The sequence below is a fragment of the Culex pipiens genome, chromosome 3, assembly GCF_016801865.2.
Source record: "Culex pipiens pallens isolate TS chromosome 3, TS_CPP_V2, whole genome shotgun sequence".
NCBI classification, from domain to species: domain Eukaryota; kingdom Metazoa; phylum Arthropoda; class Insecta; order Diptera; family Culicidae; genus Culex; species Culex pipiens.
The window spans coordinates 141293042-141315713 of NC_068939.1; the positions used below are offsets into that span (position 1 = coordinate 141293042).

The window sequence follows — 22672 nt, forward strand, 5'->3', positions numbered from 1 at the left end:
ACCGTTTAATGAAGCATCTAATTAGGGCCATACCCGTCGCCAATCGTAATTGGTCACAATTGCTTGAGTCTCTCCCTACAAAAGGGTATGCGGCACGAAGAACTATTCAAACTGCACGTAAGATCTAGGTGACGCTCATTAGGTTTACTAATTTTTGCAGTATTCAAAACCGTCACGACGCTATTATACAGGTGACAATCAATCAATCAGTTCGAGATGGTTTCCCGATATCGTGTTTCACCTTTAGACACGGCTAAGTGTGTGATATATTGCAGAGGGTGGTTTCGGATCGATTGAGTAAACCGGGGGAAATCTTTGTTACAGCACATTTATTAGAGTTTTTAACCTAGTTTGCTTTAGTATAGCTCTTACCGATTGTTTGATCCTTTGGCATTACAATCAATGGAGATGGGGTTATGTACATACTTTGTGTAACAATCTCATACATTGTTTGAAAAATGGGGCGTTTTGTAATATGGGAGATGATTTACTGATAAGGTATTGTAACTTATCCAACGTATAAATACACAATTCAGCGCAACCTTAAGTTAAGTACCGTAGCATGTGACACTGTACACCAAATTAAAGATATATTTGAATATTGTTGATTCACTGTCGGAACGAGAGTCAGGTGCGCGTTCCAGCTTACCATAAATGCTCTTAAACAAATTCAACAGCGATATAATCATTCGTTCTTCACCTTCGTTACCATTACAAGATTTAGCACACTGATATTACACATTGAAGCAGCAAGGGTTCTAAAATCTAACCAAAAATTTTCTTCTTTTTTCTTGGTAACAATTTGCATATATCAAATATGGTTTCAATACAATTATGATTTCATCACCTTGCACAATCTCAACTCAAACGTACAATACTTTCAGCATTCACACAACTTCAATGTTCACATTTCGCCTAGGTTCGTTGCTGAAAAACAAAACTCCTACTGCAGGTTTGCTAACAACTACTCCATCCAACAACTTTAAGTACTTTCAGAAACTACAATTAATTACACAGACACACATTTTGATTCCTCTTCACAGATTGCGATATGGGATTTGGGGAGGTTATAAAACATTTAAAGCGACGCTACAGTATATTATCAGCCCTAGTATCTGGTTGATTTATTACTTGTTGATTTATCACAATGAGACATTGATTTGATATAATATTTCTTGATATTTTTTTCTGTTTCCACTTGTTTACCCATAAATTTCGAGCGTTTTTTTGCCAGTTTTGTAAATCTACTGTGCGTCCCCATTCGGGAGCTGCAACATTCTAAATGCAACATGTTTGTGTTTGCAGTGCAACGGTTGTGATGTCGCATGAATTCGTATCAAGGGACGTATGCACCTTTTTACACAGCAAAATAAAACAGTTTTCTCAGCAAAAACAAACGATTTGATAAACGCCTTTTGGGCTCGCCTTTTGGCAGTTCATCATGTATAATTCTTCATTTCAGTGTATTTTTGCCGAATTGATCGATTTGTCAAATGTGAGTTTACAGAACACCGCATAATAGATAGGAAAACCTATGTTAAATTTTAAACCTGTTTCTGATTTTATTTGACACCCAGCGTTCAAACCCACACTATGAAATATTTGATCAGATAGTGTGTGTAAGCATCGTGTCAAAAGTGACAGTAAGTCAATTTTTAGTTTGAGTTCATCAAACCAATGAGGGACAAACTGAAAAATGTTAAACCACAAAATTGAGCATTAAATTAAATAACAAATTTCCAGCCATATTTAGGAATACAATTTAAAGCAAAAAAAAGGTTTTACGTCTGATCAAAAAAAAAAATAAAGCTTTGTGAAAAAATTATAATACTTCGCAGATTTGGGAGTTTTTCAAACGAATGAGCATTATTCTTGGATCTTTGACAGTTTAATAACCAGATCATGTTTCATTCATCCATCTAATTTACCGATTCTCACTATATAAATAGATTACCTTGTAAAAATTCTAATCGGTTTTTATGCTTACTTCTTACTTAGCTGATAATTATTTAATTTCAGATGTAAACGCTTGTAAAAACTGTCATTGAATTTCGAAATGCGAAATCATACAGATAAAAGAACATTTCTAGAGTTTTTTTTAATAGGTCCTATAACCATATGAAAGACAATAGCTCATAGAACCTTTTCAATAAAATCTAGATTTGTTTTCCCTATTAGTTCCATCCGTAAACGGATGATGTTTTATCAAAATAAAAATCTAACGGTTTTTCAACGCAAAAAATAACGAAAAATTGATTATTTTGTTTAAACTCACTGAGAATTGACGCATATTTTTCAAATACTTCTCCATCCGATGGATGGCTGGAGCAGATCGAACCCATGATTATTCCCTTGCAAAGCGAACAGCGTAACCATTTGGTCACACCTGCTCCAAAAATCAGTTATTTAAATCAAATTTACCTTTCAAAGTAACAGCGAATGATCGGATTTTGCATTTAGAAAAAAAAACGACCTTCATGATACATCAAATTTCCGATTGCACCGCAAAACATACAAACAAAAAAATGGACATGAAACATCGAAGACTCAAACATAAATAACATTTTGCATGTGTGCTGTGTGATTTGTTTTCATTTAAGACTATTGTAGGTGTGGCTGTATGTCGATCAACGTATACATTCTCCAATAAACTGTTTTGTAAATAATAGTCCTTGTGTACATTATTCAAATAGCGTGTATATAAAAATCTCACTGGACCAGCCAGTCGAGTTCCCGAAAAATTCGTCAGCTATTTTTTGTTATCTGTTGTGTGCCTTTGAAGTGGGAGTCTGTGTCTAATATCTGGTGAGAATATTTTAAAACTGGTAATGGCTATTGTTTTCGTTCATTATGGCAACGAATAATTTTAAACAGTATCGTCTTCTTGCATCACTATCTCTTGCTTTCGTTCTTTTAAATGCTTCCGTTTTATTTGTGATCTTGACACAACTTTTTGTTACATTCCAATATGAATGTAAGACAAGAGAGCAAAGCGATTTCTTCCATTGGTTTCTTGCATAAAAACTACCCTCAATTGACAGATTACATAAACACCGCTCGTCGTCCTCGCCGTCGTCCGGATATTTCCGAGTTATAAACAATTTCATGTACTCTTACTCACAGGTTCTCACAGTTCTTTGAAAATACTTTCATCTCAAAAACGACTCCTAGTTATGGCAGTAGTATAGATTTCGCTCTAAAGTTCATCTTGGCAACCATCTAATTGTAACCACATCGAAATGTACATCCTTAGGCCACCACTTCTGTGTCGACATCTCTGTTATTATTGATAAACAAATATATTTCAATGCTAAAACGAATTCATAAAGTCATACGCCGTACTTACTTGTCGTCATCGCGTTCCTCGTGTTCATGATGCTGCATCGTTTCCGGCAGGAACACAATCACAATAGCGCCAAAGATACACCACGCCGTCAGCAGGGACATCAACAGATGGTCTTCGATCTTTGGCTGGTGGAGGGAGAGAATTTGGTTAAGAGATTAGATGACATTATATCATGTTTAAATTATGGCATTTTGACACTTGAACGTCCAACACAATTCCAACTTACACGGACACCCAAGCCTACAACCTGCTGGTTCTCGGTCATAACTCAACCAATTGGGACGATTTTTTTTTTCTAATATTTGTAAGGATGTCTAGATAATCCTAAAACTTTGCAAAACTCGATTTGATGAAATCTGTAATTTTTGCTAATCTAATCTAATCTAATCAGACCCTAGCGCAGCCAATCTTTCGAAGGGATCCTGGAGAGTGCCTTAGGTTAGATGACGCCTAGCACTCTTCTTGTCATTTATTAACATTTGTAGTGCGCCATTGCATTGAAATGCATTGAAACATCACAAGCGTTAAAGCGGCCAGGCCTACTGCGTAAAGCCGTATCGCAGAGATGACTCGTAATTGGGTTGAGTTTGAGCACAGAGTGTTCGAACAACAACACAATTCTGAATCGACAGGGGAGGAAGAAGCGTGGGGACACACCACCATACGCTCCGAGATTTTTGGTTGTATTCGTTGAGAGCACCATGCTAAGAAGGTTTGGTACTCCGGGACCCTCTGGGATGGGACATTGTATTTCCACGAATGCCCTGGACACTCTATTTGCCGTGGTTATAGCGCCACAACTCGCTCGTATTCCTAATTCCAATCAAAGCTCACCAAGTCGTCATGGCCTAGTGGTTAGCATTTTTGCTTACCAATCCAAAGGACGGGGGATCGAACCCCGCCTCGAGCGACTTTGATTTTTCGTTCAATTTCAAATTTATGTGTTCTTAACTTTCTCGTTGGGAGCAGATGGGCATCGAACCCAGAACTATTCGCTTACAAAGCGAACACCGTAAAATCTCGGCATTCCAGTGCCGAACGCACGGAATTCTGGGCGATTTTTTTTTACACGAGAATCAAAAAAATTTGAAACGATGTTTTTGATCGCAAAAATTACAGATTTGATTAAAAACGAATTCGGAAAACTTCCAGGATCATCCAGATATCCTTACAAATCACTAGAAAAAAAGATTCATCTCGAATGGTTGAATTATACCCGAAAACCAGCGAGTTGAATTTACCGTTCCAACTTTTTTCAGGGGTTGGGAGTTGGAATGTTAATAAAAATCATCGAAAAGTTGACTTTAGTTCTGTAATATAAATCAATTCCTTAATTTTACTTACCAACATGGAAAGATATGGAGTAAGCACAAGGGCGAATCCTGCCGCCAAGTTACACGCTCCGACGCCAACATTCCGGATCGCCGTCGGGTACAATTCCGCCGTGTAAACCGGCATAATTGTGTTACCAGCGCTGATAGTGAATTTTCCTGTAAAAAAAATAAAAACAATACTCAGCCATGACATTCACTCCGCCATTCAAATGCACCAACCAATCATCAGGAAGGTAATCTTGAGCGTCAGATATTCGGGCTTTCCCTCCACGACGGCAGCGCAGAGGCACGCCAGCGAGCAGGCAAAGAACGTCGCACAGAAGAGCCACTTCTTGCCGGTTCGGTTGATGATGTACATTGCCAGGGCGATGGCTGGTATTTCGACCAGTCCAGCTAGAGCCTGAAAGAAGATTATTATTAGCTTGGTGGATACGGGTCTTTGTGAACATGTTGCGCGACAATCAGGATTTGCCTAACTTCAGGCCACTGTCGCAACGCACATGTGTCGCGCAACACTTACCGAGTTGAGATAGATGTTGCCGCCGAAGCTGTTCATGTTGAGCACCAGCCCGTAGTAGACGAGATTCATGGTGAACCAGATGCACAGAAAGCAGAACGTCACCAGCCGGAGATACTTGGTGCGGAACAGTTCGCACACGCCGGCCCCCGTTTCTTCCTCGTCCGTTGGGGGCTTTAACAGCTTGTCCAGGTTATCCGGCAGGGGTCGGTTGTTGAAGGCGGCCGCCTTCTTGACAATCTCCTTGACCTCGGCAATGCGACCCTTGCACAGCAACCACCGCGGAGACTCCGGAAGTACGAACCTGGGACGAAAAAAAAACCGTTGAAATTGGTTCCCAAAAATAGAGCGCGATTCTGCCGAGCGGGCGCTGTCACGTTTGTAAAGTAAAGAAAAACAAGCGGGACAAGTGGTTCACGTGGGTGTTTACGTGATTGGTTTCTTGTTACCACGTTCCTCGCCAAATTCACGTCTAATTGGTTGGCTGTCAGTAGTCAATCGCAATGGCAATGGGTTGACAGAATTTACGGGGTTGCAACGGGGTGGTTTAAACCCGTTGAGTTGGGGACGCTTTTTGTTTCATTTGGATTTGCCTCATTAGTAGGGTTAGTGAAATTTCACGATTTCGCGGACAGCGTGAAATCCGCGAAATTTGGATTTTTCCGCGAAATCCCGTGAAATTTTATGTTTGTGTGAAACTGTAACGATTTTTCTCAAAATATTTTATCAAATTTAAATAGAAATAAAAATAATCTTAAGAACTACTGTAGAATTAAGCGAGTGATTTCCTTGTTAAATTACTAATACAGGATTAGTGAATTTTGACGGTGTCGTGAAATTCTTGAAATTTATCAATTTTCTTTTATATTTTTTTTTCAAATAAGATCATAAAAAATATTTAAATCATAAAGACTTTTGAAGTAAATTTTGTTAGTTTTCAATTGAAAAGCTTGATAAGAAAATAACTAAATTTAGTAATATTTTCATTCGTTCTGGTAAAACATTTATTACTTTTTTATTTGAAAGGTATGATTTCAAAAGTAATTAAAAGAATCAAGCTTTGTTTTATTCAAAATTCAATTCAAATCACCTTTAAAAAACATTTCAGATTTTTTTCTGAGTCCTGTTTAATTTTAACGACATTTGATTAATTGGTTTGATGATTCCCGTCAAAGTTAAAAAATACCACCTTTTTTGTTTTCTGTTCTAATTTTGAATAAAAAATTAGATTTCGTTACAAATTATATCATTTTTGTCCATTGATTTTAAATATAGTTTTTGAAAAGAGAGATGAAAACCTTAAAAAATATTTTGATTGGGCTAAATGTCGCAGAAAATTCAAACTATTTTACTCATTATGGCTGGACAAGATTGTAAAATTTTGCTTTGATATACATATATGCAAATCTGCGAAATTTTGTTAGCTTTATTAGTCGAATATTAAAAAAGCAGTTCAATAAATGAGAACACGCATGTCCTACAATTTGTTTCAAAATATGAATAGAGCCCATCCATCAACCAGGTGGATTTTTTTTTTGAAAATTGAGAGATTTTTTTGTGTCACGTTCAAATTTAGTGAAGATTTTTTTTAGTTTATTGAAGAATATTATATAATAAAGCATAAAAAGTAGTTTCTGTGATTTTAGCATAAGATTTTCAGAATTATTTTAACATTTCTCACGTTCCGCGAAATTTGCGTGAAATTTTGTGTTTTGAAATTGAGGTCCCCGTGAAATTTGCTATTTTCGAGCGTGAAAAATCACTAAGCCTACTCATTAGGTATTCCGAATTACGATTGCCAAAATTATTAAAAATGTATGGGAATGAATTTTGTAATGTTGTAATTTTGCAAAATCTAAGAAATCTTTCAAAGTGAAGAAATGGACAAGGTAGAGACCAACTCCAGCCTTTTGCCTTAAAAAAAAAACATTCGGATAGTGAATGATAAGCTGAAAATCTTCAAGAAAATCATTCATTGGTACAATATAACGCAATACAAGCAATAAAACAAAATAAAACGTTACTTAATCCACCCTTAGGTGGTTGTTGCCTTCCTTACATTTAGAGGGTAATGCTATCCAAAATAGATACAAAAGAGCGGACCTTCAGTGTTCTATCAACTTGATTCATTATTCATACCATCAGATCGGGTAGTCAGTTTTCATGATTCAGGGCACTTATGTGCTTATAACTTTTGATAGGGTTGGCAGATCTGCAATCTATTGAACTCGTTGGAAAGGTTTTTGATTACCTATTAAACAACAGGTTGCATGATAGATCCGGACAACGTTTTCATCGAAATGTATGAGATCCGGCCTCTAGAAAGTTCATAAATAACACTTAAGTCACATGGTTGGAACTCCATACATCCTGTCAGCCCAAAAAGTGGGACGATTGTTGAGCTCTGCCGCTGGTATAATGTAAATTTGTCCAAGCTAGTCACAGCCTACTCAGCATAAACAACTGTCAAATTAGAATCTCTTATATCACTCGCAGATTAACAGATAGACCTTGTTTTCGTTTTATCTACCAATTCTGCGTAATTCAAGCAATGTTTCCAAACATGATCGACTTGTGGAGATTATGTTGCTTTAGTGGCGCGATTTCTTTGTCAACACTTCATTTTGTATGCTCTTCTTCAACAGTTAAAGCTTGCTCATTCTCGTTATTTCACTGATGGGTTGATAAAATCGTAGTTATAAAAAGGAAAGGAGCAGATTTTGATATTGCGAATGGGGGATTGGAAGACGTCTTCCCTTATTTTTGTTCGATGTCACAGAATTCAAGCCATTTTACCAGCACTAGCTAAATACCTGTTCCCAAAGGAATAGAATGATTATTGAACATGCAATTTTTAACTGCACAGATTTTCCCGGCATTTTGGAGCATGAAAAGTATATAAATTGCAAAAACAAACGGCTGACACGAGAGGCGTGCGAGAAGAAACATGAAAATTCAAATCATGGCTTGCTGCGATTTTGTTTACCTGAAACATCTTCTCAATATACCAGTTTTGATCGGACGAGGGGTCAATGCATATTTCATGTAGCCGGTATCTGTTTACGATTATATGACATTGTAAAAATCAACCATTTTTGGCCAATTTTAGCGTGATTTGGCAGTCATCTTTAGCCCTTCAAAAGTGTCCGAGTTTTATTACAAGAGTTCAGTCAAAAATGATGTAGTTAAATTTCACGCCGAAGTGCTGTTGAGTCAACATTATTTGCTGGATGGAAATACGTGCTGTTATTCAAAACTTATAATACATAATTTGCTACTATTAATAATTTTATAAAATTCAAAATATTCTTAGTACACGCACTATGGACGACCCATCGGTGCAAAACTGCCATAAAAACTGGTAGAAAAGCTATCCACCGCGAGAGGCAGCACCTGTACTGTCCCCGTTTTTGAACCTAAAGTTCCACATATGTGCTTATAACTTTTGAAAGGGTTGTCAGATCTTCAATCTTTTGAACTCGTTGGAAAGGTCTTTCGAATACCTTTCTAAAAATGTATAACATGACAGGGTTTCTTACAAAAACCACCCTTTTTACAATCTTCCGGACTTTTGTTAGAATCGTTTTTTTAGCATAACTTTTGAAGTACTTTACTAAACTTTATAATTTTCAATAGCGACTTATGGGACCCCAAGACGGATCGAATGAGACCAATACGGTCCAAATCGGTTCAGCCAGTGCCGAGATAATCCAGTGCAATTTTTTTTATCAACATCCCACCACACACACAGACATTTGCTCAGAATGTGATTCTGAGTCGATAAGTATACATGAAGGTGGGTCTAGGAGGTCAAATTAAGAATTTCGTTTTTCGAGTGATTTTATAGCCTTTCCTCAGTAAGGTGAGGAAGGCAAAAAAAGGTTTCTTAAACTTGCACCACTCTGAATAAATCGTAAAAATGCCCATATAAATAAATTATTCGCTGAGAAATTATGGCGAAATCAGATTTGAGATGTGCAAATAGTTACAGCACATCGTAGGCGTAACACACACGTAACATCCGGTGGCGATTATCACTCTAATGGGGTAGTCACGCAAAGCTTCTTGAAAAGTTTCCACCCAGGTTGAGCGCAGCTTCACTATTCCACCGGATGGTCGAACAATTCGAACATTCATTCATCACTTGATCACGCGCCGGCAGCGGAATCTAATTAAGTCGGCTCAACTGGCGAGCGGAGTTGACTTACCACAAAAAGCACAGAAACACCCCGGGCAGGCCGATGCACAGCTGCAGGTTGCGGTAGTCCTGCGTCAGGTAGGCAATGCCGGAGATCATGATGTACGACACCGGCAGCGGGAACAGGTTGTACATTCCGGCGATGGTTCGCCACTTGCCGTCGACGTACTCGATCGCCAGGATCAGGCCGGCGTACGTCACCGAGACGGACACGATGCCGAGCAGGGCACGCAGTGCCAGCATGAACTCGAGCGAGTTGACAAAGTATAGCGCTAGACCTGTGAGATGGAATGGACAAAGGTTATGGGATTCGGGGTTGGTTTCGTCCACGAAACTTACCGAATATCGCCTGCAGTACGGCCGAGATGAACAGCATCTTTTTGCGGCCAAATTTGTCGGACAGGACGCCACTGGTGATGCCGCCGGTGGCCACCCCAACCAGGAAGAACATCTCGGCGACGTCCTTGAGGTATTCCTTGTCGCACACCAGGCTCCACTCCGAGGCCCACGTATTGCCGAGATTATCGTTGATGTCAAACTCCCACGAGCTGCAGGCCACGTGGGACATATTAGCGGCCAGGCTTAGGTTTCGCTGTTCGATGGCAAGATTTGCCACAAGAAATGAAGAAGAAAACGGAGACGATTACACACCTTCACACCAAGGTCACCTGTATGTTTACTAATTAGTGTGATTTAGTCAACACCTACCAGCGACTGTTGCGAGTCAAGCGAGCTCCAGTCGTAATTCAGGATCCGGCAGTCCTCCTGGGCCCGGGTCACGTTCCGCCACAGGTCCACCGGGGTGTCGTTCAGGTTCGACGGCCGTCGGCACCAGTGACTTTTTTCTGCTGCCTGGGCGATAACGGCGATGGAGTTGGAGATGTGGCCCGCAGGTTGAGGGGGAAAAAAAGAAAGAAAACGAAAACAACCGTGATTACAGCCATCCTTTAATTATGGAGCACGCTGGCGTAATCTTTTGTGACTTTTGTCCAAGCCGAGCTTAACGAACTGTGCGATGATCGGTAAATAGGAGCCAACTAGCTGAAAACGGTATAGAATTCTTATGCTTCATTGACTTGAAATCCCGTGACAACGACGGGAACAATCGCGACTAGAGCGTCCAATTTCCCGTCCCGGGAAAAAATTTCCCGGGAATTCCCGGGATTTCCCGGAAAAAAATATTTCCCGTTTCCCGGGAAATTTGTAAATTTCCCGGGAATTCCCGAAATTCAAGCAGAAGCATACAATTTATTAACTTTTTGGAACCAATATTTTGAAAATGCTCTGAAAAAATTGATGAAAAAACTTATCATTATTTTGTTCAATTATATTCATTGTTAAGTTCATATATGTATCAGATTATCAAAAATTTTGATATCGACATTTATTCCTGATAATATTTCTGAAGCAACTGAAAAAGGATCTTGCATAATAAAAATGATTTACTACAATATAGATATGATTTTTTACAGAATTACTGGTGTTATTTCGTGAAAAAAATATGTAAACCCCTTACTGCCAAAGTAAGATAGAGATTATTTTTTTTCATTTTTTATTAACCATGGTCAAATGAGATGTTCGTACAATTTGAATTACGTTTTTGTGCCATGAAAAAACTTTCAAACGAAGTCAATTATAAACCTGAAAATCATGTGGTATAATAAAACCTTAAAAAACATAATTAAAAGACTACTTTGTATGGTTTGAGAGGTGTCAAAAATGAAAAAAAGTTATTTATTCAAAACTTGAAGTAAAACAAACACGAGAAGTATGGCCTTAAGGAAATAATAAAAAGCTGTACCATTTTGTTCAAGAGCTGAAACCAGTATGACTTATTATAGATAAGATATTTGACATGAAAAACATAATATCTGCATGTTTTTTTTTTTCATTTCCAATATGGGTATTGTTAAAACCACACTCTCTGAAACAAGTTTAAAAGAATTCTGATTTTTGAGTATGGGTTCATTTTACTCACTTGATAAAAAACTACTTCCCATTAAAAAATACCTGAGATACTTTTTGGATTTATTTTACTTGATTTATTGCAATTTAAAAAAAATGTTTTTCTTGTAGCTGTTTGATTTTTTACATGCAGTCAAGCAGTTATTAGACACCTATTTTAACCCTTAAAGTCGCTGTCTTTTCAATTTTTTGCATAATATTAATCGAAAACAAGTTCAGAAAAAATTATATAACGTCATGATTCGAATTCCCGGACGCTTCGAAACCCGGACACTTAATCTTGTTTTATCAATTATTTGGATATAAGTTCGCATTATGAATGTCAAAACTGTGTTATTTGATGAATTCCAACATCAACTTTTATTTAAAGTTTGTTTGAACGCTGTAGTTAATACCAAAACAATTAAATACAATAAAATAATAAGTTTACCAAAAATGCGAAACATTTCACTTGAAATATTTCATAGGCGTTCGAAGCACCGGGAAGGCAAAGCAGAAATTTATGGTTTCGATTTTCTTAAATTCCAGCAAATTTTTATATAAACTATCGATTGTTTTGATGTTAACAGCTTATTTGAGACCTAAAGAATGCCATTCACTAACATTTCAGTCCAAATTTGTGCGATTCTTAGTAAAATCGAGTGTCCGGAATTCGAAGCAAAAGTGTCCGGATTTCGAATCAGCTTTTATCAGTGTCCGGGATTCGAAGCACAACTAGTCATTTTAATTTTAAAATTCTGATGAAAAATTGTTAGAAAAGACATATTCTGCATGCACTTTCTTGAAACTGACTGTTTATACTACATCCTAATGATATTTCTAAATTTCCAACTTATTACATGATTTTTTGGCAGCTATAACAAAAATGATATGCTACTAAGTGTCCGGATTTCGAATCATGACGTTATATTTAAAATTTCCCGGGAATTCCCGGGATTTCTCGGGAAATTGATTGAAAATTTCCCGTTTCCCGGGAAATCAGTAACCCCGGGAAATTGGACGCTCTAATCGCGACTGATAATTGCCGATTGAATACCAATTTTAAGCAATTATTTATTCAGGTGTCTATAACCGAAATTATACTTAAATTGAAACCAGAAATTGTATAAAAGCCTGTTAATGGCTGTTTCATAAAATCACATGAATAAAAAAAACAGCGAAGGACACTCATTAACTAATTGAAACAACATCAAATTAACGTAAAACAAAGTATCAGAATCACCATTAAATCAACACGCATAATCCCATAATCACCTTCATGAATATTCATTCGATGGGCGATCACAACGTGTCATCAAACACGCACCATCCCCTCGAACTCCTGTCAGACGGATATCCGCGTTAATAGCTTGTCACTTGAACGTAATAAACAACGTACGTAGAAGAAACGGTTACAGCGACCAACATTGGAAAACGGATGCTGCGAAATCTCATCGTCCTGTTATTTTTTTTTGTGTTTGTTTTTCCACGTGGGTGGAGTTTTGATGCGATTCGCACAAACGGCAATATGCATCTCCTGTGCAAGCAAAGGGTAGTTGTGCAAAGTTTTAGTCAAAGGCCGATAATCGCTTATTTGTCCAAGTGAAATTGCGCAGTTTTTGAATTTCATTCTATTTTTGATAATTTTTTTTGAGAAACTATGCAATAGAAAGGTTCAAATTTAAGTACTTTTAACTCACTGTTTCGTAGGCCACCTTTACCAATTGTCTGAATCCCATATGTTCCGATACACGAAACAAACAGAAACGAAAATCAACGCACCTGAAACGTGGGCGAGTAGATGTGAAACGTGTTCGGCACCTGGAACAGCGACAGCAAAAATGTCATCACAAACTGCCACTTGCCGTAATCGCCTATCAGGTCCCCAATCACGTCGCACTCCTCGTCGGCATTTTTGTGCTTCCCCGGGGGACTCTTGCCGGATTTGTTGTTGCCACTGCCGTTGCCGCTGTGATTGTTGTTGTTGCTGCTGCTGTTGTTGCTATTGTTGCTGGTGGGGGCGGCGGCGTTTTTGGTGCTGTTCGAGGTTGGGGTGGTGGCCAACGGGGACGGACTGGTGCTGCCGGTGGTCCCCGTGGCCGCCGGATTCACGTACAGTGTCGCCGACCGGTCGTCCCGGGCTGGTGACGCATCATCCGCGGCGGAGGAGGTGCTTTTTAGCTTGAACATCTTCACTGAAAAAAGGAGGCAGATGAGAGGGTTGTGGTTATAGCGATTGAATGCTATTTCAATTTAAATCTAGCTTAAATTTTGTATTTTGACAAAAGATCACTTAATCCAAAATTGTAAGTTTTTTATAATTATTAACAAAATAAGTCATTTTTGTTTATTTGTTTGCCATTATATTATTTAAGGGGCTACATACATGTAAAAAATCACAAAATTTCATATTACAGAAAATTTACGAATCAACTTAAAAGACGATTTTCAATCACTACAGAATGTTTCAAGAAGATATATCATGATTAAACTGAGTTAGAGACGAAATAAGCTTAAAATTTTGCCATACGCAAAGTGGGCTGACAAACTTTCTGAGAGTTTTTCTTAAACCCGAATTGATTTACGGTTGCCACGATATCTCGTGATGTGATGGACCAAATTGGCTGAAATTTGAGGTGACGAATGACCAAATTTAAAACTTTGCTATAAAAAAAACAAAAGTTGACGATTTTTCATATGAAAAACATAAAAATATGCTTATCTTTTTTGAAAATTATTTAAAATCTACCTTCGTCACGCACACGGGACCGGTTCAACAAGTCCCCACCAAAGTTTTGAGCCGATTTGTTCACATAAGTGTTGAGATATCGTGGCATATCTCGGCAAGGATACAACCAAATTTTTCCAAATTTGTTTTGTTAAAAGATGGAAATGCAAATTCTTATATCTTGCAATCAGATTTAAAAATAAAGTTTAAATGTGTCCTCATACCAACCTCCCACATTTTTGCCGATTTACATGTAACCCCTTAATTGGATCAATGCAAGATGTGCACGTTGTGTTGAACAAATTACTTTTCAGTGGCGCCAATGGAACATGGCTGGCAGCTCATCAGATTATATGGCTTAATGCATACATTAAACCTGTACAACGACTAAGAATTGTAGCTTTCGTAACTCACAATCGCATATTACTTTCTAGTTTATTATTTTCACTATAGCATTCTAAATCAGACGATTAAAGTTATGTAAAAAATCTTGCCAATTTTACCAAACTTGATCTCAACTGAGCCAAGAGAGCATCACAGGACGATATCTAATGCAAATCAAGTCACATAACTCTGATGCCCTTCCACGTTGCGTTCCATGCTCACGGTTGCACTTTCGCTTCTTGAGCAACAGTAGCAACAGCAGGGGTTGTTGAATTGCTGGAGGTCATCGTCTTGGTTGTAAATTATCTGTCAACCCCCTCGTAGAACGTTGCCCAAGCATGACACATTGCTCTGTCCGTGCATGGTTTCTGCTACAAATTTAATTATTTTAGGAATGAGACAATTTGTTCTTCCCCAAAGTAAACATTTGTCCATGTCATGTCCCCAGCTAAGCTGAAACTGTATCAGTGTAGCAAATGTAAACCGTTTGTTGTGGATTCTTACTCTAACCTCTCAACGTTTCGGAAAGCAGTCCGCAGTCCCACTGCTGGCTGTGAACACTTACTAAACGGTTGCGGTCAGATAAACAACCGCAATCGAAACACACTTGGTTTCCCGAAAAGCAGCGTGTGCCAACACGGTTTCACGTGGTTCAGAGTCAGGCACGGTGAAAATGTATGATTGAATTCAATCCTAAATTGATATGCAAAAACTAATCATTTCATAGCTGTGGATTCGATTAATTGCAAAAAAAGTTTTTTTTTTCGGATGACCTTGCGCCTTCAATAACACGTGAAAAAACCAACCTATTTAAAGGGTAAAATGTAAATGTAAAAAATCTCAAAATTTCATATTAAGGCAAAATCGTAAATTCCACTAAAAAGATGATTTCAAATCACTCCTGAAAGTTCCATGAAGATATTTCATGATTCAACTGGGTAACAGGCGATTTAAGTTTGAATTTTTGCCGTGCGCAAAGCGAACTGTCAAACTTTGTGAGCGTTTTTCTCGAAACACAGAGTTGATTTACGGGTGCCACGATATCTCGAGATGGTATGGACTGAATACGCTGAAATTTGGGATGAAGACTCTCAAGACAAATTCCGTGTGCATGACGAAGCCCGATTTTTAAATTTAGCTTATTAAAAAAATACAAAAATCAAAAACTGACGATTTTTAATATGAAAAACATAAAAATATTTTTAACTTTTTTTAAAATAAACTTTTTGAAAATCGGCCTTCGTCATGCACACGGAACCGGTTTAGCAAGTCTTCACCAAAATTTTGAGCCGATTTGGTCGAAGCAGTGTTGAGATATTGTGGCACCCGTTTTTTGAAACTGCTTACTTCAAATAGCTATGTCTCGGCAATGATACAACCAAATGTCTCCAAATTTGTTTTGTTAAAAGTTGAAAATGTATACTTTTTGCAATTCCGTCGTGAAACTACTTACTTTTCCTGTCATTCTTGAACGACGAAATAGCCTACTTTTCTGTACCAAAAATAACTGAATCGAATAGCAACACTTTTCAAAATAAATGCTGAAAAGTTCTACTTTTCAGCACTCAAATGGGTCAATCAGTCAAATCAGCACTTGTTTCGAAAAGTAACACTTTTCAACATTTTTTTGATTAAAACGATTTATTGACAAAATACATGAAAATTTGACATAAAATTTCACTCAGTGTGTGTTTTTTGGAATTGCAAAAAATGTTGTATGGAACTCGTTGCAAAACTTGATTTTTTCAGCACTCTTCGTATTTATCCAACTCGAAGAACCTCGTTGGATAAATGTACGACTCGTGCTGAAAAAATCCTCTTTTTGCAACTTGTTGCATAAACTACTATTAATGCATTGAAAACATATTTACAAAAAATGTAAGTGTGTGTTCATACCAACCTCTGACATTTTTGCCGATTTACATGTATGTAACCCCTTAAAATAACATACATTTCTGTTGTCCTAATGTTATCCGTTTTGTTTTTCAAAATATGATTTCTATAGTTTCAAAACCATTTTTCCAGTAGAAACTAATGAATTCTTCTGTTATCATTTTGGTCTGACAAACAAATAAAAACAAATAACAACAACGTAGTTTCTCCGTTTGAAATGGTTAATATCTTCGATTGTTTTAACTGATACATTTGTTTACGTTTGATCGGCTTATTTGGGTAAAAATAAATAGTTGTTTCTTTCAACTCAACGGAAACTATCTGTTTATTTTTACAAACGCAATCCTCCGCATCAATCACAAAATGTTTATTTAAATCGAAACTTTTTTTAAAAACAAGCTCTCATTTAAAACGTCATGCTTCCATGTAATGTTGAAAAAATGATAGTCATGTGTGTGCGTGTTAAAAATGAGAGCTAAGCAAAAATTTCTTTTGGAAAGCTGACTATCGGGGAAAAAAATATTAAAGAAGGGGTCCAGAATGCTTAGAAATCGATGCATTCACTCGCGAGCACAAATCTAACGCGATGCAAATCTGCTCACGTTATGTTTTTTAGAACAAACTAATGATAAAAAATTTGGTATGTCTGATATTTGGCACCGTGAAAGAAGGGCTCTTTCCCGACATTTTGTGGGGTCTTCCGAAATATTTTGTCGGGGGGTCTAGAACAATTTTTTTTTTTGAAGATTGTTTTTCGATTTTATGGGATATTTGTTCAAGAAAATCACAGAAAATCGGTGCATTCATGTTGATATCACTCAAATTTCTTATCAATATGCCTTGGGTACACAAACCAGCTACACTCAACCCCCGGTGGTTGGTCACTTTTTCGTTTGACACTTTTTTAGTTTGTACCCCGTTGGTTGGTCAAAGTCAAACTAAAAAGTGACGAACTGTCACTTTTTACACGGCGCTCACGCACACTATCAAAACAATCGTTTGATAGTGTTTGACAACAGTTGGTGTCAAACCATCGGGGTTTGAGTGTATATTTGACTAATATTTGACCTCCAACAAAAAAAAATCGAACCAAACTTACCAGATTGCTAGCTTTCTTTGAAATTACCCCTGAGTTCAAGCTGGCAACCCCGATACGACCGAAAGTAAATCTTTCCTTTGTACAATTTGTCATGAAATTACAGCAACACATTGCCCGGATACAAATTTGAGCATTAAACAATGCAAAACATAGATTATTTATTTTTTCAATCCACTGCCACATCACTCTAATACATTCTAAAACATTTTAAAATCAACCACATTGTAAAAAACAGTTTTCTGAACAAGTTCCATAGAAAAGTATCAGTTTTGGTTCAATATAAGCAGAGATATGCCCAAATTTCCTGAAATAAATAGTGCCTTTCTCCAAAATTTCTTATTTTAATTACCTTTCACTGTCCACTGGGTTTTGAAATGCATGCTATAGAATTATTTTCATGAATTCCGTCAAAACTTGTTGTAATTTTTATGTTTCGAAAAAATATTATTACACCCAGAACTGGGTATCGGCATACGAGAGGATAAAGAGCACGATTCAGTAGTAAAATGGTACTGTGTGTGGACGGAGGGGATAAATCCCGAAATTACCGAGAGTACTTTACTCATGGTTCATCTTCAAAAAAAGTTCATCTAACAAAAAAAAAGTACCAGTACCGAGACTCGAACCCAAGACCTTTGGCATATTGAACCGTGCCTTTGCCGTATGGGCCACCATGGTTCGGTAACTACTTGGCGGTCATTTGTCCACATAAGCCACTCAATAGGATGAACTGTTCCAATGAACGAATGAACACGCGAGAGGACTTTACTCACGCAAAATAGTATTTCCCTCACGTTTCTTTTCGTGAGGACTATCCCCTCGTTCTTTAACTTTGGGTGTATCATTATAAATATCTAGGTAGGCAGTGCCCATCATGTAAAAGGTAATTAAATAAAGAAATTTTTGAGAAAAGCACTATTTATTTCACGAAATTGGGCATATCTCTGCTTATATTGAACCAAAGCTGATACTTTTTTATGGAACTTGGTGTAAAGGGACAGAGAATTGAAAAATAATTTTTGGAACCTATTGTTTTGCATTGTTTAATGCTCAAATTTGTATCCGGGAAATGTGTTGCTATAATTTTATGACAAATTGCACAAAGAAAAGATTTATTTTTGGTCGTATAGGGATTTCCAGCTTGGATTTCGGGATAATTACAAAGAAAGCTAGAAATCTGGTATGTTTAGTTTGATTTTTTTATTGGAGGTCAAATATTAGTTTAGCTAGTTAGAGTCCCCAAGGCATATTGATAATAAATTTGAGTGATATCAACATGAATGCACCGATCTTCTGTGATTTTTTTTTGAACAAATATCCCGAAAATATCCCATAAAATCGAAAAATAATCTTTAAAAAAAGTTGTTCTAGACCCCCCGACGAAATATTTCAGTAGACCCCGCATAATGTCGGGAAAGAGCCCTTCTTTCACCGTGCCAAATATCAGACATACCGAATTTTTTACTTTTGAGGTCTCGAAAAAATACACCGTGTGCTCTTTTCAATTCCTACCGTTTATCACTATCGACACTGAAATCTCTCTCTTTCACACTCGAATCGGTTAGTATAACAAATCGTCGCTGTCTTGCATTTTTGGCCAAATTGAGTTAAGAACGCCATTTTGTGTAGCTCACACCTTTGGACATTCACAGATCCCCAAAAAAATCGATTTCATTCCTGAGATTTTCAACAAAAACCGAAAAAACTCCGTGCTTTGTTGTCACTTTGCATATGAAATACGTTTCAATCTTGTCGTGCTATCTTGACACACCCTGAAAATTGATGTAATTGCGACACCTGGGCAAAGGGATTTCAGGTCAGAATGCGTTTGACACAAGTACCAGCTCGACTACACAGTAAAAAAATCATGGTAATATTACATCTGGGAAGGTTATGTCAGAAAAAATATGTAATTTTACCACTTTTTTGTAGGAATGTCACTTTTTCAGTCTAAATTGAGGTAAAATTACATCATAAAAGAGGTCATATTCAACCTTCCAAAATTAAACCGTCCAAATTTACATATTATTTTACTGTGGACCGTAAACATTTGTAATTATAACTCGGGACTCCAGCAACCAAATTCAACCAAACTTCTTGTTTTAATAATCGAATAAATTGCTTAAATCAATCTCCACTATGCCAAATTCATATTGACGGGAGGTACAAATGAAATTTGCAATGGATTACTTCATACATTGTCACTTTCTCCCTTATTAAATTATCACATTAAGAACAAATTGCTCGGTAAAACCATCTTGAATACCTCTTCATGATCAACATGCAATTCCCCGGGTTTTTAATCGACTATTCGAGCTGCGTGAATCCAGCGCAGAAAGTGCAAAAGAGGGCTAACCGCAATCGCCCTCCCCGCCGCAGTGTATTCAGTAGTTTGCGCTCGCAAAGGAGCATCCCACTTGTCATGATATTGTGTGTGCCGGTTGGTTGAAACTAATTGAATCGCGAGAATAAACAGACGCCCCTCTGCGGTCGGAATCTGCGCGACTGCACCCCGACTGGCCGTTTGTTGCAAAGTGAGCCAACCAACCGCCCGATGAACGAGAATTATGCTACTTCCATCGAACAGCACATTTTGATACAATTTGCAATGGATCGGACAGTACACCGTCTGCCGACGCCCACAACCACCATCAGGCCCCGACAGGGTTGTCAATCATGGTGAGAATGTATCAAGTTGGGAGTTGAATTAAAGTCGCCAGAGCCGGAGATCACGCAGTCACTCACTCAATTGAATTCATTCAGTAAAAATTGCTCTTGTGCTAATTGAATAAACAGAAGTGACTACCTGTCACGCGTTAAGTTGTGCGCTTGGTGATGGAGTGAGCTAAGTTACAATGAGAAGCATTGAGTACTACTTCTAAAAAAAAAAATAACAAAATTTGTTATTTGTTCGGTATACTGACTTAGAAATAAAATGACCATATAAATCGCACAAATGGAAAAGTTTCTAAGTGTCCATAACACAATCTGTTATTATTTTTTCTTTTGTTTATATGTTTAGATCTTTGGGATAATTTTGTCTAATTTCGTCGGGGTCATTATTTTGGCCATGAAATGGGATCCTTAAGCTAAAATTATTTTAAAAAGTTGAAATTTTGGAAGTTGATTTTTTTAATTATTTGATATACCCCATAAGGGACTTTGCTAAAATTGGCTAGAACTATGGGATAATTATGACCAATTTCGTCAGGGTCATTATTTTGACCATGAAATGGGGTCCTTAAGCTAAAATTATTCTAAAAAGTTGAAATTTTGAAAGTTGTTTTTTTTTAATTATGTGATTACCCCCTAAAGGACTTTGTTTAAAATGGTTAGAACTATGGGATAATTTTGACCAATTTCGTCAGGGTCATTATTTTGGCCATGAAATGGGGTCCTTAAGCTAAAATTTTTCTAAAAAGTTGAAATTTTGAATGTTGATTTTTTTTAATTATTTGATATACCCCCTTAGGGACTTTGCTAAAGTTGGCTAGAACTATGGGATAATTTTGACCAATTTCGTCAGGGTCATTATTTTGGCCATGAAATTGGGTCCTTAAGCTAAAATTATTCGTTAAAGTTGAAATTTTGTAAGCTGATTTTTTTAATTATTTGATATACCTCCTAAGGGATTTTACTAAAATTGGCTGAAACTATGAAATAATTTTGACCAATTTCATCGGGGTCATTTATTTCTCCATGAAATGGGGTTTCAAGCTAAAATTAATCCGATAAAATTAATTTTTGAGAGTTCATTTTTTTTATTTTGTTATATTCCCTAACGGAATTGATTTATTTATTGAGAATTTTTGAAGTGTGAATAACAAAAACTGTTATTATTTTCACAGAGCCAGGAAGTCGGAGCTGACGTTGAAGCTCGAGCTGGTGTGAGACCTCGGAGACTGCATCGGATTCAGCAAATTTTCAGCAAATTTTACTTGGAGTCGGAATCTCTGAAGCTGGGTATTTTTGGAGAGCTGAAGTCGTCGTTGACGTTATATCCTGCACCCAGAGTCGGAGTTGTCTTCAAAGTATGGATTCAAAGTCGCTTGGAGGTACCCGACTCTGCAGCCCTGACTAGTACAGAGGAGTTATGGCAACTGCAGGTTTATTTGCAAATTACAAATAAACCAAAACAATAACTTTTTTTGTTATGGAGACATACCAGTTCAATAACATTTTTTGTTATTATGCTGCTCCACCTCTCCGCACAAAATAACAAATCTTGTTATTCCTCGATGATTCCTTCTGTGTTATTGGTTTGTTATTGCAATAACAACATAATAACAATTTAAGTTATTCTTCGTACAAAATTTGATTTGTTATTGATTTTTGTTATTTTAACAACTTATCCGATCATCCCAATATTTCGATCTTCTCACAATATCAAAAACTGACCTTCCCAAGTTATCTCTGGCAAAGGCGTCCAACTATTTAGGAGCTTTTTTTAATTTGTCCAAAATAAGGGACATCTAATCTTCATATCACAAAACTAGGTAAATTACTAATCAAGTTCTCCTTTTAAACGCAATAACCAATTGTGGTCATTTCAGTAGCTCGTAGTAAATATTAAAATTGCTTTCGAAATGATACAAAGTACAGCCGACATTCAACAACAAATCAGTTGTAATCGAACCGAATAGCCAAACATCATTAGCATCCACAACAAGCAAGTAATCGTAAACACTGCTTGTGTCGGATTTACTATATTCTGACTGTTACAAAATTAATAATAATAATAATCAACATACTCGCTTTAAGCCTCTGACTTGATAACCACACATAGCTCAAACGGAGCAGCATCCCTGCTCCCCGTTATCACGCGATTTGAGACATGGAGCCCAACCCCGTCACCAACAATCCGTGACGAAAACCAATTACGGCAATAATCTTGCCCAGCCTGTTATAAATAGCGTCTAAAGTGACGGAGTTCAACGTTTGCACTTTTCACGCCATAATAATTTTGGTGTGGTTTTGGAGATTATAATTTTTTTGGTTGAAATTTGATGACCTGTAGACATTCGGGTTCAAAATTTGATTTCTACCTACAATGTGTTACCAACTTCCTATCATGAATAGAGAGTTTTAACTCCAAATCAATTTGAGTAATTTATTTTAAAGTCGGCTTCAAACGATGTAATAAACCAAGGTAATTATCTTCAAATATGGAATAATTAAATGCTGCCACAAAACGCACCATCGACCCCATCCGACCTTGAAAATGTTGAG

The 22672-nt window shown here is 37.2% G+C and overlaps 1 protein-coding gene across 5 annotated transcripts in view; it reads right to left on the bottom strand.

The window, feature by feature from the left end:
* Positions 1-311: 311 nt before the first annotated feature.
* The window catches only part of LOC120417504 (organic cation transporter protein), a 90810-nt gene continuing 68449 nt past the window's right edge, over positions 312-22672 (bottom strand). For 3 of the 5 annotated variants that reach the window (XM_052709636.1, XM_039579581.2, XM_039579582.2), the window contains 9 exons: positions 13122-13534; positions 10104-10247; positions 9735-9987; positions 9406-9673; positions 5201-5501; positions 4900-5080; positions 4691-4836; positions 3347-3471; positions 312-3277 (listed from right to left, as the gene is read on the bottom strand). In XM_052709636.1, the coding sequence (XP_052565596.1) occupies positions 3250-3277; positions 3347-3471; positions 4691-4836; positions 4900-5080; positions 5201-5501; positions 9406-9673; positions 9735-9987; positions 10104-10247; positions 13122-13534 (1859 nt within the window). In that variant the 3' untranslated portion in view covers positions 312-3249. The remainder of the gene's footprint in view (positions 3278-3346; positions 3472-4690; positions 4837-4899; positions 5081-5200; positions 5502-9405; positions 9674-9734; positions 9988-10103; positions 10248-13121; positions 13535-22672) is intronic. The other 2 variants (XM_052709637.1, XM_052709638.1) reach the window with 1 other exon arrangement.